This window comes from Zalophus californianus, chromosome 2 (genome assembly GCF_009762305.2).
Source record: "Zalophus californianus isolate mZalCal1 chromosome 2, mZalCal1.pri.v2, whole genome shotgun sequence".
NCBI lineage: Eukaryota > Metazoa > Chordata > Mammalia > Carnivora > Otariidae > Zalophus > Zalophus californianus.
In genome coordinates, this window is record NC_045596.1 from 201,543,805 (window position 1) to 201,560,287 (window position 16,483).

The following is a 16,483-nucleotide window of genomic DNA, read 5'->3' on the forward strand; positions in this document are numbered from 1 at the left end:
ATGAACTCAGAGCACGTGGGAAAAATAGAGATACCTGTTCGTTGGATCCTCAGAACTTAAAGAATTAAACTGACCGTCTTCTGTTACCTCTTGTGTTTCTGTGAGGAAAGAAAAAAATTCACACAGTTTTAGTCTTAGGGAAAAGTATTTAGGAAGTGGATTTTTAGCCTTAAAATGGTTTTATATTTTTTTCAAAGATAAGCTTAGCATAAAAATGATTAGTTGATAGATTTAGAGTTTTTTCAGGTTTTAGGTAAGATGTATGTAAAATAGGATGACAGTAAAAACAATATCCAAAGATCCTCTAAAATAGCTGGAATTAAAATGGTGACCCAAGGAAAGCAAGCTAGAGGGACAAACCTATTTCTCTCATTCTTAACTTTTTCATGGAAATTTACAATTGTGATTTATTGGAAAGTGTCTAAATGGCAGCCACCAAAGATTCTCAAGGGATAAAGAGTTATGTTCATGATACCTGACAACCAACCTTTCATATACTCATACACGCATACACACACACGTGTGTGCACACTCACACACGCTCACAAAGTCCGTCACATGTGTCCCGGCCGATGGCTGTTCTCCCACCTCTGGGTTTGGTTCAACGAGAGGGTGATGAGTTCAGGACAACAGGCCACATGCTCAACCAAAGACCGGTTGGTAATGGCTACACTGGGGAACTGTCCATAAAAAGCCTTTAAGGAAGAATCCATTGTGTGTTACTGTCCACGAAAGCTGGGAGATTTCACCCACAAAAATGGTCCCCTGATCCCGCTAAATACCAACAAATACCCTTCTGCAGTAGTGGGGAGCTCCCTGGCAGTGCAGCGGAGACCACAGAGACACGAACTCATTGCGTTCTCAAGGCCACTCAACGGTAGGCATCTGCCAAGGACCACATGTCAGGTCAGCGGCAGGGCCAGCATTTGAACTCAAACCTGCCCCCTTCCAAAGACTGCTCTTCCTGCCACATCACACTGCCCTAAAGAATGATCGACGGGGCCTCCCAAAAAGACAAAGCTATTCGACAAAGTCGTTGAAGAAAGGACATGAATCGGCAGCAGGCACACTTCACACCGTGAGATTTTCCCTGCAGCTGGGTCAAGGGCACCACTCCCCATCCCTGAATGCATACCACCCAGGCCTCGTCTCGACTGCCTGCCCAAAACAACACTTTCTTTCTCTGGGCTCCCCCTTTCAAGAAAGGAGATGCACCCGATTTACCGTCTGCTCAGACACAAGACCTTTGATAAGGGGAGGTCAGGAGAAGATGAGCGTACTCAGAAGTTCTCTCTCTGGCAACACCAACTGCTCATCTCTTATTGTTCTGGAAAGATCTGGAAGCTCATGCTAAGGAGCAGAGCACCATGAGTTTCTGGCCATTGGAGGACCACTAACGAACAGAAGGGGAATCTTGGAATCTTTTTTTCAAAATAGGTCTTGGGCAGTGGGGAAGAGAAGGGGTTCTGGCGGTTCTTGTATCTAAGGGTCGTGTTCCAGGTGGGGCGGCCTCCGTGCTGGGCAGCCTTGCCCTTGTAGAGCCAAGAGGCCCGCCATGTTCACAGGAGAACCACAAGGTGCAAAGAAGCTGGTCAGCACATGGCAGGCCACCAGCACAGGTCCAGGCCTTGGACGCCAGCCTCACACCGTACTCCAGGCTTTCCTCATGACCCCAGCAAAGACGCCAGTGCCTGTTTGTCTTTAAAGGCTCAAGAGACAAACATAGACCCGTGTTCCTGGATCTGGGGCCTTGCAGTAGTGTTTACTATGATAGGGTTTTATCAATAGGTCTAGGATGACAGCATAAAAATAGGCCAATGGTTTATAACTATACTGAATTACTTAAAAATAACGTTGAATTATTAAAAATAACCAAATGATCTGAAAATAAGCAAATTACTTTAATATAAGAATGCGTTCCTTAATCTTTTTTTAACTGCATAATCTACTTCCTTATTTTTAGATCATTCTTACTCTTTGGGCTACAAAATACGAACAGCATTGTTGATCGTGGTAAATTTCCAAGATTACTGCCAATTACAACAGGAAAACATATGGGAAACATCCACCCTGAGAACCTCGTGTGGTTTTCCCAATATAAATTCAAGATTTTCTTTAAACACTTTTTGTCTCCCTTGTGATTAAGTGGGAGGGAAAGAACCCGTTTTCCTGAAATCTCATGTAGTCAGAGTTACGACTCTGGGTCAGGGGCCTCTCGCCCCCACTTCGCCTCGTGGCGTGTCCTGGCACACACAGCACAGAGGTCAGGCAGGGAGAAAACTCAGCAGGGCCGCGTTCACGGGGTCCGTCCTGAGTAGAACTCACGGAGCTTCGCTAAGGGGGGGGGGGGGGCAGTGTCGTGCTCTCGGCAGCCCCTAGACGCCTGGGCCCGCAGCATGGGGTTGCAGGTGCCCATGGCCTCAGCCGGGAACAGCTGCACCGGCACCTGTGTCTGGTCCACTCTGGCGACTAACTGAACACCAGGCACCACTGGTCTTACGAACAAGATGTCTATCGCCTGTGATGTGCAGGGAGGAGGCGCACCTTCCCCGTGCAGGGACGTGGCACGGATGACGACGGGGCTGGAGTAGGCCGGCAGGAGCAGTGGCAGGTTGCAGGGCACGGCGTAGCCGCAGGGAACGGGCACCGAGTACCCACTGGGCACAGGCAGGCTCATGCTGTCGTCCTCAGGGCCCGGGTCTGCGGGCGGGGACTGCTCTTCCTGGAAGGGCGTGATGTCGATGACGGAGTAGGGGTTGACTCTCGTTGGGACCTCATGGGTGGTGGGTTCTGCCGGGGCGTCTGTGTCTGCTCCCATCCCAACTTCACCTCCTGGAGGCAAACACGGACGCATCAACGGGGGGCTACCGCCGACCGGCCCTCCTGGGTCGGGGGTGAGGAGGAGGTGGTGAGCCCCCTGGGGCCCACGCACCCCAGGGCACCCAGGAAATGCCCCCATCTGGGGGTTCTGAGGGAAGCCCCTGCCTCTGGGGCATCAGAGGGGCGAGGCAGCCCGTGGCGGGAGGTGGGGCACCCGGGGCCTCTGCACCGAGATGAGCAGGGTGAGAAGCTGCCTGAACTCGGGGAGTTGCTAACGACGCGGAGAGGCTGCTGTGAGGGCCGAAGACACACCAGGTGCGCACCCCTCCTGGTTGGGGAATCCCAGCAGACGACCCCACCTCCAAGAGCTAACGTGGACCTAATTCATCCCACGGTGTTAGTTCTGGAACTGCCTCACGGCATCTGCCGAGACTGGGGGACCGTGTTCATTAGGTATCGACGACACCCACCACCTCCAACACACACAGAGGGGAAGCAGAAATAAAGGAAAGTCAGCCAATTCAAATCCGCCATTCGGTTCACATCACAGACAGGTCAGGAACGTCCGCTCCTGGAGGCCAATGGCGCCTCCCACCCCCACCGGCTGTCAGAGCGAGGGGGCCGTGCGCCGCGTGGGCTGGTGGCCGCGGGGGACCCACCTGAGCCGGAGGTGGCGTCTGCGCCCACAGCCTGTCGATCTGCCTCTGGGATCTCGTCTCCGCTGTCAAAGTCGAACTGCTCCCCCTCGTCCTCCTCATTGCCATATGTCACCGCGTTGTCTGCAGGTTGAAAGAACACCAGTTAGGCCAGCAGGACAGACACAAGCGCTCACTTTCAGCAACAAAGGACGTCCGGGGGGGGGGTGCAGAGGAACGGGGTGAAGATGAAGGGAAAATCCGGAAACAGGGGAGCCCACGATAGAAAGTTCAACTTCAATATGGAACGGACGTGGCTCACGCCCCACGGGTCCCCAGCCCCGTGGGGTTCCATCCACGCCATCTGACCGGCAAAGCACATCGCCACCCAAAGGTAGGGGACATCGTGACCCCTGCCCACGCCAGGCCCACCTCCGGGCCCCTCCTGCCCCAGGTCCCTGGGTGAGGTTGTGTGTGGAACAGCACGGAGGGTGCTCGGACTCACGGATATCACCAAGGGGGCCTCAGGTCGGCATGAAGAGGGGCGTCTGAGACGGGCCATCTGGGGACTTGTCCACAGAGATGAGGCCCATACCCCCCATGCTTGGCTCACAAAGTGGGGGGCAGATGGACAGATGCCCGGTCACCCCATGAGAGGTCACAGGCCCAGGCTAGGGAGCTGGGGCATGGGACAGAGGACAACATGCAGGGGAGAGCACGGGAGGGAGGAGCCTCTTCTGCCTCACCGCACCCCAACACGAGGGCATAAAGTCAGAACATGGAAAACCCCCTCTTCTATTATAAGACGTTAGGTATTCTAATGATCTCTGATTATTTTCTGAAGGTAGACAGTTCATGGTAGAGTTTGTGAGATGAAGGAGATACAAAATTAGAAGGGATTAGAAGAATTGAAGACCCTTATCTACCAGTGCAAAACTCCCTGCTGGTGACTGTGCTCAGACAAATCACAAAATATCACAACAAACCAGTCACTTTCTAGGGAGAAGCTCTGGTCAGTTAAGGTTATGTTCCCTTAACGTGGGACCCCAAGCAGCTCACGGGAGGGGCCCCTCTCGCAGGACTGAGGGACCTCAGACCCTACAGGTATCTAGGGTGGCTCCCTTATGAAATAATGGGCACTAAGGAGAGGAAAAAAAATGATCTGCTGAGAGACATGACCTGAAGGTTAGCATGAGCCAAAATCGCTCACTTTGCCAGCAGACCACCAGGCCCTAGGGTGACGGGCCACAGGAGGCAGCTCCCGGGTTTGGGGACACCTGCTCAGAGGGGCTCGAGGCACAAAGAGCTCCAGAGTCCTACGGAGGCTGGGGAGGGATCTGCTGGGACAGGCACCCACTGCCCCAGGCCGGTTCCCTTCCAGATGGTTCCACTCCGACTCGCTAGCCAAACAGCTGGTTTCAAAAGGCACCTTCGGGAAACGGAGGGATTTAAATGCAGTTATCTTAGAACTGAAGGCGCGTAAACAGGATCAGAGACCAGCCTCAGAGTGGTGTTTCGTAGGGGTGAGGTAATGGAGACATCAGGGACCCTGCCCTCCACACCCCTATGCTGAGGCTGCAGGGCCCCCCTTCCCTGCTCTGCCCCCGGGGCTGGGGTCCAGGTGGATTCCTGGGATGGCCTGGGCCTCGGAGAGGGTGGTAAGGGGGTTCCATCCCCGGGGTCAGGGTGGGTGTGGGATGAGGCCAGGCCGGGGCTGTCCCAGCACAATGGTGGGTGGTCTCTGCCCCTCCAGCTCTGCTCAGAGCCCCCCGAGCACCCCTCGATCCCAGGCCAGGGCCTGGGTCAGCAAGAGCCAAGAAGCGCAGGTGCCGAGCAGGCTACAGAGACAACCTTCCACGGCCCCCAGCAGTTCATGAGCCGGGGGGTGACTGGGGGGCGGGACAGTCAGAATTGGGGGTTTAGAGGTGGAGTAATTTCCAGGGAGGGAAGTTGACAGACGTGTATCAATGCTGGAGTCAGTCTAGAAACTGTCTTTCCAGCTGGGGCCTCGCTGTCTAGACGAACCTCTGATGGTCCAAAAAGAAAAACTGGTTTTAAGTACCAGGTGTTTATTTTTTCCCTGAATCTTCGGAAACAGCAATACATTCTAACAGGTCCTTCAAAAGAAGCACTTTTTTTAATCAGCAATGAGTAATGGAGAGTTCAGGCTCATCCCTGCGACGGGGCAGGCAGGAGGGGCTGCTCAGCCGGAACAGCCACGTCCACGGCACACGCGGGACCCCAAGCGCATTCTGGGACAACTTCAGCCCAATTTATGCTAAAAGCATGACAGTGGCAAATACTGAAATGGAATCAAGAAAAGTTTCAAAAAAAAGACGTTTCTAAAACATGTAATTCTGATAAGAGTGTGCATCAGTGACCCTCTGGATGGTAGGTTGCCAGTATTCACCACAGCCTTCTAATTTTGTATCTCCTTCATCTCAGAAACTCTACCATGAACTGTCTACCTTCAGGAAATAATCAGAGATCATTAGAATACCTAACGTCTTATAACAGAAGACAGATTTCCCACATTATGACACATTTATACAGTGAAATACTACTGAAACCATTAAAATTATTTTGAAGTTTATTCAGTAATTTGGAAAGAAGTTTCTGATATACTAATAGTGTTTTTAATTGGCCCTTTCACACTCATTTAATAGAAAATAACAAATACTGGCAAGCACTGGAGAAACTGGAACCCCGGTGCACGGCTGGTGGGAACGTGCTCTGGAGCAGCTGGTGTGGACACGGTACGGAGGCCCCTCAACACACTCAACACGGAACTCCCCTACGGCCCAAGTCCCTGCTTCTAGGTATTCACGTGGAAGAATTAAAAGCAGGCACTCAAGCAGATGCTTGTACGCCCATACACATGTGCAAGCATACGAGCATGCAACCACACCCGTGTGCAACTGCACACACGTGTAACCATACAAGTGTGCGACCACACAACTGTGCAAGTGTACCAGCATGCAGCCATACATGTGTGCAACCGTATGAATGTGCTACCACGAGTGCAACCACATGTGTGCAACGGTACACATGTGTAACTGTACGAGTATGCAACCACACATGTGCAAGTGTACCGGTGTGCAGCCATACGTGTGCGCAACCATATGAATGTGCTACATGAGTGCAACCACATGTGTGCAACTGTACACATGTGCAACCCTACGAGTATGCAACCACACGTGTGCAAGTGTACCAGCATGCAGCCATACTTGTGTGCAACCGTATGAATGTGCTACCACACGAGAGTGCAACCATATGTGTGCAACTGTACACATGTGCAACTGTATGAGTGTGCAACCGCACATGTGCAAGTGTACCAGCGTGCTGCCATATGTGTGTGCAACCGTATGGATGTGCCACCACACGAGTGTGACCATACGTGTGCAACAGTACACGTGCAACCGTGCGAGTGTGCAACCACAGGTGTGCGAGTGTACCAGCATGCAGCCATGCGTGCGTGTGATTGTACAGGTGTGCAACCATACGAGTGTACAGCCATACACGTGTGACCGTACGAGTGTGCAACCACCCACGTGTGCAACCATACAAGCAGCATTATTCACAACAGCCAAGGGGCAGACACAATCTCAGGGTCCCCACACAGATGAAAGGATAAATAAAATGTGGGCGATACAGACAACAGGGGCACAGTCTTGAAACGGACAAATCCTGGCCCCTGCTATGACACGGACGAGGCCACTGCACCGAGTGAAACGCACCCATGACCAAGGGGTGGACACGGTGCTACTCCACTCACAGAAGGTAGGATGGTGGACACGGGGGCTGGGGAGGGGATGGGGTGAGAGTCTACGGAGGACAGAGCTTCAGCGTGGGAAGATGGAAAGTTCTGGAGATGGAGGGTGGCGTGAATGAGCTTCATGCTGCTTAACTGGACACTGAAAGATGGCTGGAGTGGTAAATGGTAGGTGTATTTCACAATAAAACAATCAAAAACCCTTGGTTTTAGTCATCTAATCCCTTTCACACACAGACCAAAATACGACCCGAGGTGCTCTCGGGCTGCCACAGAGGACGGGCATTTTCTTCTCCGCGCTCCTGTGTTTTACAAACTTTCTACAACAAGTACATTTCCTGTCTGTTTCATGGCCATTTCTGGCTTAAGCAATTCTACTTGGCAGTCTGAATTTGTGGAGCACATCAATCCTCTGAGATTCGTATTTAATAAAGACACGGATATGACTCACCTGTTTCCTGCAAGTGAGGAGAGTTTACAAGTAAAACCACCAGACAATGGACTGGACTCGGGGGTGGACAGAACCTCTGTCCCCACGCGTCGGTCACAGCAGCTCATGTACTGTCCAACCAACTCTGGCCGCGTGCCAGGCGACGGGAAAATCATCGTAGTTTGGGTTTTTGGCTTTATCAGTAAGTAGTGAGCTTATTCACAGAAACAAACTGGTCAACAAGTCTTGGGGCAATAAATCCCTTCAATGGAAAAACCAAAACCGACAGAACGTTTTCCAAATACAACTGTGACCATTTCTGTAGACTCCTGTTTGCCAGATTAACACAGCAGGGAAATAACAACACACGACCCAAAATGACAGGGGGTGAAGGGGTGAGAGGGGGGAAGAAGCTGATGGTCTGACTTAGCCACGTAAAAATCACGCCGTGCACGTGTCTCACTCTGCACAGCAGAGACTCGGAATCACATGCTGGCTCTTCCCTCTGTCAACCCTCTTCCTGGAAGTTATATTCTATTACTGGGGAACATTAAGAATTAGATAAAATACACCTAAAAGTGACCTGTAAACACCGCTTTTAAAAAAGCCTGACGGGGGCGCCTGGGTGGCTCAGTTGGTTAAGCGACTGCCTTCGGCTCAGGTCATGACCCTGGAGTCCCGGGATCGAGTCCCGCATGGGGCTCCCTGCTCAGCAGGGAGTCTGCTTCTCCCTCTGACACTCTTCCCTCTCGTGCTCTCTCTCTCTCAATAAGTAAATTTTAAAAGTCTTTTAAAAAAATTTAAAAAAAGCCTGACAACATCGGGCACCACGGAACCTAACCCTGGGTTGCCCCATGCAAGGAGAAAGGGATTCCTGTTTAACATGTTCAGGAAAGAAAGTGGGCGGCAAGGAGTTGGGCTCTGAGAGACACAGGCCTGTGGCCCTGTCCGTGGTATTTGGCATGGCTGCCCGAGCGGACTCCTCCTTGAGGGACCCGCTTGCTTCTGCCCCCACAACAGCATTCCAGTGTAACCGACACCCTCCCCATGGGAGGCCAGGCCTGCCTGTGGCCTTGGTCTTCATTGGCACAAAACCCAGCATCCACGTCAGACCTCCTGCCAGAGCTCTGGAGTCACATCCAAAGAGCTCTGCTTGGATTTCCACGAGGCCCCTCCAACTCAGCCATACCTCTGTCCCTCTCCATCCCTGCACGCTCCCTCTGGGGTGAGAGATCCCCATGGCAGGAACCTCAGGACCCCCCCCCCCCCCCAGGCCCTGGCCTACTGCAGTGCCATGAACTAACCCACGGAGAAGTCCCTTTGCTTCAAGCACCCAGGGATCTCCCCTTCCTGACCTCCTGCTGCGTTCCTGGATGAAACCACACAGGCGCCGGGCACCACCCGCTCTCCATCCTTCCAGGCGCCTCCAGATCTTGGGCCGTGCCTCAGATTCCCTGGATTCCTTGGAGAGCCCTGAGCCTGCCCTGGGGGACCCTGGAGCCCCGAGCATGCTGCTTCATGGTCTGTCTCCCACAAGGGGGGAGACAATGTCTGGTGTGCATCCGTGTGTCCCGGGGTACCACACAGGCTCCCACCCATGGCCCTCCAGGCAGAGGAGCCCAGCCTTCCGACTCAGACCCCATGCCAGGCTGGCCTTCTGGTCAACACCCCGACAGCGATCTTGTCAGCCAGCACAGCACCAGGGATGTGGTCTGACCTATGACCTCCCTCCTTCTGAGTCCCACCTGCCTCAGTCTAGCAGCAAACTGCACCACTGAGGTCAGCATGCTTCCAAGGAAAAGAGAGTTCACACTGGATCTCTTAGGGGTCAAGAAGGTCTTAGTCTCTCCCCCAACTGCAACAAAAGCTAAGTCACTACAGGCTACAATGTTACACTTCCCACTGGGAGGGATGTAAATGTTCAGCAGGGTCCTAAGGAGCAGAGAGAGGGAGGGAGGGAGACACCGCCTACCCCATCGCTCCTGGCACACATCGGTCTACACAGCTGACACAGAGCCTGGGCTCAGGATGGGCAGGCTGGGGTCGCTCACCCCTCAGGGGGACAGGGGCTCCAGGGCTCAGGGACACGCTGAGAGGGGGGAGGGGAGGCTGCCTCTCCCAGGTCATCCCCTCCTTGAGCAGACAGCCCTCCAGGACTGCTGAAAAGCCCCCAACAGTTTTGAAAGCCATGCCATGGAGGAACTAAGACACTGAGGGAAAAAGAATAAGAGAATACTCATTTTTAAGCTCAGAGATAAAGGCGACACATTTTGTCCCTGGGGCCATTAAGACCACATCTATTATAAAGTAAAAGCTTAATCCAAGATAAGATGTTTCTCTCATTTCTAAAGGAGGATATTTGTGCCTTCTTCCTTATTATTGGAAAAGAAGAAGAAAAGTGCTTTGCAAAGCTGCAGGGGCAAACAGCTCCCCCAACAAGGGGCTATTCACGGCCGCGTCCTTGTCGGCCTCCTCCTGGCTCTGGACGTCCCTGGGGTGGTGGCTGCCTGTGAACAGCGGTGTCCCCAGAACAATGCCACCCCTCACAGCCTGACGCCCCCCACCCTCCGCACACGGCTTCTGTTCCCTGTGCTTTGTTGGAGCCCGACCCGTCGTCAGCAGGGGAAGGCACCCGGCTGTGGGTGCATCCACGTTCCTACGGCAATGGGGCAATGGAGGGCTTCTCCTTCCCTACCACAGCGGGGGCGGGGGGGGGTGTAATTTACCTATGAATTCCAGAAAGGTACCAGGAGACTGCGGGGTTCGGACCTATCGTGGAGCGTCTCCTGATAGGATTCAGGATTCTTAAGGCCCGTGGCACCTTCTCACGGACCCGCCAAGCGCCTGCAGCAGTCACCACACTGCCTGGTCCAGACCTCGCACAAACCTGCAGGTCGGGGTCGCCACTCCTGTGGACAGGGGGACTGAAGCCCAGGGAGGCCGCCTACCTGCTCACGCCCCGCAGGGCCGGCCCCACGCCCCTGCCCCACAGCCCGGCCCCTGCACAGGCAGAAAATGTCTACAAGAAATACGAAGAGCAGAGCAGAGCACCAATCTCAGGGAACAAGGACTGTGTCCACGTGGTGCCAGCAAGACAGACCTGGTCCTTCCTGACCCTTCCCTGCATCCAAGGGCAGCTGTGAGCAGACGCTTTAATGATGGGGAGCTTATAATTAAAGTATCACTGATTCGGCCCAAAGCGACGCCAGGCCATGTGCCCATCACAAACGGTCACAAGAGCTAACCGCCTAGACCGTCGTGAGGTATCAGCACCTCAGTTCTGAACTATGCAGCTTGCTGTCCAAGTTGCCCTTGGACAGAGTCACAGGCACACCGCACATCAGCCCACAGACACGGGGACCTTCTCCACACTGTAAGGACTGCTGGCCATGTCCCCAGAGCTGCCAGGACTGTCCCAGCTCCCAGAGGACACCTCCCGGGGGAACCAAGAACAGGGGTCCACGGAGGGGACTTCTTCCACCCTCCTGCCACCCAGGGCTAGCTCCCAGCTGACAGGGCCTGCGGCCGAGCCCGTGGACAGCCTGATGGACCAGCTGGGGCCCCACAGTGGCAGGCCTCGCTGGTCGGCCTGCTCGTGACCCTGAGCACACAGAACAGGGTGGGTGAGTGTGTGGTGCCGAAGGGGACAGCATGGGCATGCAGGGAAGACAGGATGCCCTCTCCCCAGCCCCTTGACTACCCTTTTGTCCCAGCTCTGGGGGCCTTCGCCCTCTGAGCCTGGTCCTTCTTCCCCACTCGGAGGTACAGGTGACAGATAAAGACGTGCAGGTTTTCAGGAGCACAGCGGAGGATCTGAGACTCGTGGACACCGTGAACCAGCCGCCCCAACCGGGCTGCCCACCATCCACCCCACACACAAGCACTGTCCTCCACCCGCCCTCGTCCTGTGGTGAGAGCATGTGGGGTCTCCCCTCTGGTCATGCTCCAAGTGAACAGCCACCCTGCCTTCCCGTCACAACCTGCTCCCGCTGACCCCTGCTCGCGGCCCCCTGGGGCCAGGACTCCAGGTCCCAACGCCTCCCCGGGGCTCATGCACACCCGCCAAAACCCCAGCCACTTGGCCGCGCCCCTTCCCTGACCCAGACCACATGCAGAGGTGTGTCTGCCAGGCGAAGCCCGCGGGCAGACAGCTGCTCCTACAGATCTGCGGGGTGTCACTGTCAAAGCCATGTCATGCACGGGACCGGCCCCAGCCAGCTCTAGACGCTGCCGGCAGCAAACACCGGGACACACTGAATAAGAGAGGGGCCGGTTTAATTCCCTTGGAAAGAGCAGACAAGTCGGGGTGGAAAAGAGCCGGCATCCACCATCAGATTCTGAACACGTCGTGTATCCCCCATATTCCTAACAACAGAGCTGCAGAAAGGGCTTCCGGGCCCTTTCCTTTACCAGCTTCTCTCCGACAACTGTCAGGAGCCACACCCGGAGCCCCGCCCTGACCTCCACCATCGCTGCGCTGGGGATGCTACGTGGTCAGGCTCCCTAACACAGGGCCCAGGGTACCAGACCCGGACGGCAGCCTCACGGCACGTCCGGCCTATGCCCACACCTTCGGTGAGGCACGCTGGGTGAGCCAGCTCAGCGTTCATGGGAGGACCCCAGGAGCACACCCCACGTGAAGGGAAGGAGAGCAGGGAGCGGTGCTGGTGTCCGTTTCAATGAAAATAGTCAAAGGAAGATCTAGCCTGGAAGAATCTAAGTGTCACCACCTCACACGTGGGTGAAACATGCAGCAGGAAGTCACCCAGAGCCCTCCCAACCAGACCCCACTGGCTGTGGCCCGAGGAGGGGAGCCGGCCTGCCCAAAGGTGCCCCGCAGAAGCCGGCGCGTGGTGGCCCTGCACGATTCCCGGGGCGCCCTCCAGCACGCCACCCTCACCTCGGGGCTCACGGCTCCTGGAAACTCTGGCTGAAGGCATGCAGGGGCCTCTTTCAACCATGGGGCCAGCTCACCACTGGGCTCTCCTGGAGGTCATCCATGCTGACCCAGCACAAGCAGGAGATGCATCCCTTGGCCTGGGCCCGGACTCCCTTAAGGATCGGTCCTACTGGCAGGCTGCCTTCCTTCTGCTCCAGCTACAAGCTCAGGGCCCAGAGCGCCACCACCAGCACAAGGAGAAGGAATGGAAAGGCTCTGACCCTGCATGGGTTCCTTCCAGACTCTGTGGCTTTCTGCCCCTCGGGTCCTACAGCCTCCAGGTGTGCAGGGGACACGCGAGTCTGTCCAGGGCAGCATGTCCAGGGAAGGCCTGGGTGACGGGAGCCCTGAGCAGGCCGTGCCCTGCGAGCCGGGAGTGATACCACCAGGCTCTTCGGTGTGCCACTGTGGTCTCCCCAGCAGTGGCTTAGTTCTGGCCAGCGGACAGGACAGGCCTCCCCCACGGTCCTCACATACAGAGCAGCTAGACAAAGAAGGTCTGCGCTTTCCCTGAGCGAGCCAAGGGCGGAGGGAGGCAGACCTGGAAACCGCCCTACTGTTCCACCTGCCAGCGCCTGGAGTGGCCAAGGAGCCCATGTGTAGTCTCTCAAATACGAGGTCCACCCTTCCTCATCACCAGGTGGGCCCGTGATGGGTCAGGAGGAGGCGGACCTCACAGATTCTGTGCTGGCGCATGCCCCTCAGGGATGCCCAGGGCCCGACAGGTGGCTCAGCCAGGTCACCCCGAAGTGAGGGAGGGGCGCTGGGCAGGCGGGGGCTCAGAGCTCCACCTCCTCGGGACCCGTGGGCAGACCCTCCCCTTCTCCCCGAGGGCACCCCAGGTGGGAAAGAGCCCCCGCAAGACGCCCGTTACCTTTGGGAGCGGGGGCGGGTGGCTCTGGCTGGTCCATGGCGCAGCTCCGGAAACCTCACTCCTTGGACCCCTGCAGAAGGAAGGACACCGCGGTCACCGCGGGTAGGGGGGCTGTGTCAGCTCCACGGGGCACTCAGCTCCAGTCACGGCACTCACTGAAGGACAGGCACCCACCCCTCGAAGGCTGTCCACTGTCCCCTGAAATCACGCCTCTGAGCACACAGAGTCCCCAGGGGCCTGACTTCCCGAGGTTGCGGCGGGAGTTCCCTCCATACCTGGGCTCACTGGAGGACCCTCCGCCCCGGCCGCCCAGCCCTGCATGTTGGTCTAGGGAAGAAAGGAGCCCTAGGTCAGACGGCTGACCTTCTTCAGCTTCGGACGAACAACTCAGTGCCCGGGGTCGTAGACCGGCCGGTGGTCCCTTAAGCCTTCAGTCCCTAAACTCTGGGGTCTAGGCCAGGTCTCTGCACACTTGGCTTTTTTTCTTCTCTTTTTTTGCACTTTTTGTTTCCCTATGTGCTTTCAGAAGAAAACGAAGTCTGAGAATCAGTGTGAAACCAGCCACATCGTGAAGATGTTTGCCCCGGCTCACGAGGAGGCCACATCCTGCCCCCAGGTCCCCCGTTCACGAGGGCTTACGGCATCGGACACCTGCCTGCTTCCAGCACAACAGCCGGGTGAAAAACAAACGCCCAGGCCCCGAGGCAGCGAGGACAGCACCTCGGGCGGGCACAGCAGGGACCACGCAGCCCAGCCCTGCCCACGGCGCGCAGGAGAACAAGCTGGAGGAACCGGCAGGCGAGCTCTGGGCCCTCCCCCACCGCCCCGTGCAGAAGGGATGCTGGTGAGAGCACCGACGGGGGCCGCGCACCACCCCTGCCCGAGCATCTCCATGTTGTGCTCCGGGCCTATCCGCTGGCTCCATCCCATCTCACCCCAGTGACACGGTGCCCACACTAGCTTCAAAAGGGAGAAACCGAGGCATGGGGGGCTTCCAGGAACCCACCCAGGAGGAGACCCAGGACAAACAGACGCACACGCTGGGGCTGCACGCCTGCTCCCTGCTCCCCTGCAGGCCACAGAGAGCCCCGGAGGGTCCCGCGTCTCTGGGCACAAGTGGCTCACCGGGAGCACGGGGACAACAGGGGGGCCCGGCCTCGGCTGCCGCAGGGGTGAAGCATCCAAACGCAGGGGATCAGGACGGGGCCTGGCGCGCAGGGGGCACCCGGTAGATGGCACTGGGCGCTGGTCCATCCGTCGTCTGTGCCACCACGCCCACCCCCAGCCCTCTCCAGGGATTCGCTAGGACAGATGCTCCATTGGCAGCGTTCACCCTCCCAGACAGACGCGCGCGGACCACAGCGGTCACGGGGGGAAACCGCGCAGGTGTTCCCCGAGAAGCTGCGGCGGCCTCAGGCTTGCAGTGACCTGGTCCACAGGGAGAGGGACACAGGCACGGAGACCCTGACACCGAACCCCACGCCCACCACCCCACGTCAGCCAGCGAACGTCCGACCAACGTCCACCGCATTCAAGGCTCCAAGCGCGTGGTCTGCAGGGGTCACAGCCTGCACGGACACACACACGCTCTGCCTGACCACCCAACACGGATGTGGGACGGGCCGCCTCTTCTGGGGCAGCAGGCGGCGGGAAGGACAGGGCACCTGCTGCAGAGATCGTGCAGGCCCCAGAGCTGCACGGAGGGGAGCGCCTTCTCCTGCCACATCATCTCCCAAGGAACAGAGTCAAAAAGGCTCCAACACTTACACGTCCTACAGGTGAGCTTGCAAATGTGACATGGACCCGGGCCAGCAATGACGTGATGCAACGCACATGAGCACATCCAGGATGCTGGGGGTTCTCGCCGATGCTGGTCACACAAGGAAACGCCCGGCTGGCCCCCACACTGGATCTGGCCCCTCCTGGCCGGTGTGGCCAGACCCCACAGGCACCGCGGGGAACAGGAAAGAGGCGAACATATCCGCAGGAAGAGGGGACAATGGATTCCACAGTCGCGAGCAGAAGTGAGGAAAGAAGGGAAACTGGTATTTTTAGCAACCCAAGAGGTGAGGACCGGCGTGTGCAGCGACTCGACAGTCTCGCTACAGACCAGGGGTGCAGACATTCTGCGCTTTGAGCTGCATGGACAACATCCCCAAGTTAACAGAGCCCCAGGGAGCCAGAGGGGTCTTTGGGCTTTCGGGCAAAGCTTTCTACTGGGTCTGATCTCTGCACAGGTTCTGCTCGTGTGTGAGGCCAGCGGGAGGCATGGCCACAGAGAGACATCCTTCCTGTCGGGGGACAAAGTGGTGGCGTTTCTGCCTGGAGCTCCTCCAGGAGGAGCTAGGACGCAGCCACCAGCCATGAGGCTCTTCCTGTCTGAACACAAGTCTCCTCTCTCCTCCCACTGTTTACTCGTCTCCAACACTTTCTTTTTAAACCACAGAGTACAAATTTCATTAATGCTAATTGTACTTAAAACGCAGAAGAACAGAGTCCAACTGAGTGCTCCCTTTCCCACTGACTCGGGCACAACACGAAAGATGCCACTGGAGGTTGTGCTACTGAGGGCCCACCCCGCAGAAGGCCTGCGGCCCCCACTCAGGGGCCCCTGCGCGCCTGACTGGTTCTGGGGCCAGCTCGGGGCTTGCTTCGCCACGTGGCCGAGCGGGGACTGGAACCCGGCCTCTGGAGCCATGCTCTGTGTTCTGGATCACCCATGAGGGTTCCAGCAGATCACAGCATGCTCTGGGATGGTTTTCTCCCAAATTCAGCATCCACGGAAGCCATGCTCCTGAGAAGGACCCTTTCCAGGCGGCCAACCCGAAAACACGCAATTCTGCTTCCAGATTTCAGAGGCCTGCGTGCACTCCCCCTGACAGCCTGCTTGGCACCACAGATGTGACCTGCACCCCTGGGCCTTTTAGGCCACACCGAAAACTCTGCTTCCCCTGTAGCCAAATGGGTGCTGAACCCACATCTGTGCACCATCATCTGGTGGTGCCTGACCCTT

General features: G+C 56.6%; 1 protein-coding gene across 7 annotated transcripts in view; it reads right to left on the bottom strand.

The window, feature by feature from the left end:
• The window catches only part of ARHGEF10 (Rho guanine nucleotide exchange factor 10), a 111,112-nt gene that overhangs the window by 74,627 nt on the left and 20,002 nt on the right, over positions 1-16,483 (bottom strand). For 5 of the 7 annotated variants that reach the window (XM_027598735.2, XM_027598734.2, XM_027598730.2 and 2 more), the window contains 4 exons: positions 13,471-13,540; positions 3,480-3,599; positions 2,545-2,832; positions 35-98 (listed from right to left, as the gene is read on the bottom strand). In XM_027598735.2, coding sequence (XP_027454536.2) covers positions 35-98; positions 2,545-2,832; positions 3,480-3,599; positions 13,471-13,507 — 509 coding nt within the window. In that variant the 5' untranslated portion in view covers positions 13,508-13,540. Of the gene's footprint in view, positions 1-34; positions 99-2,544; positions 2,833-3,479; positions 3,600-13,470; positions 13,541-15,237; positions 15,260-16,483 lie in introns of those variants that run through there. The other 2 variants (XM_035726143.1, XM_027598736.2) reach the window with 2 other exon arrangements.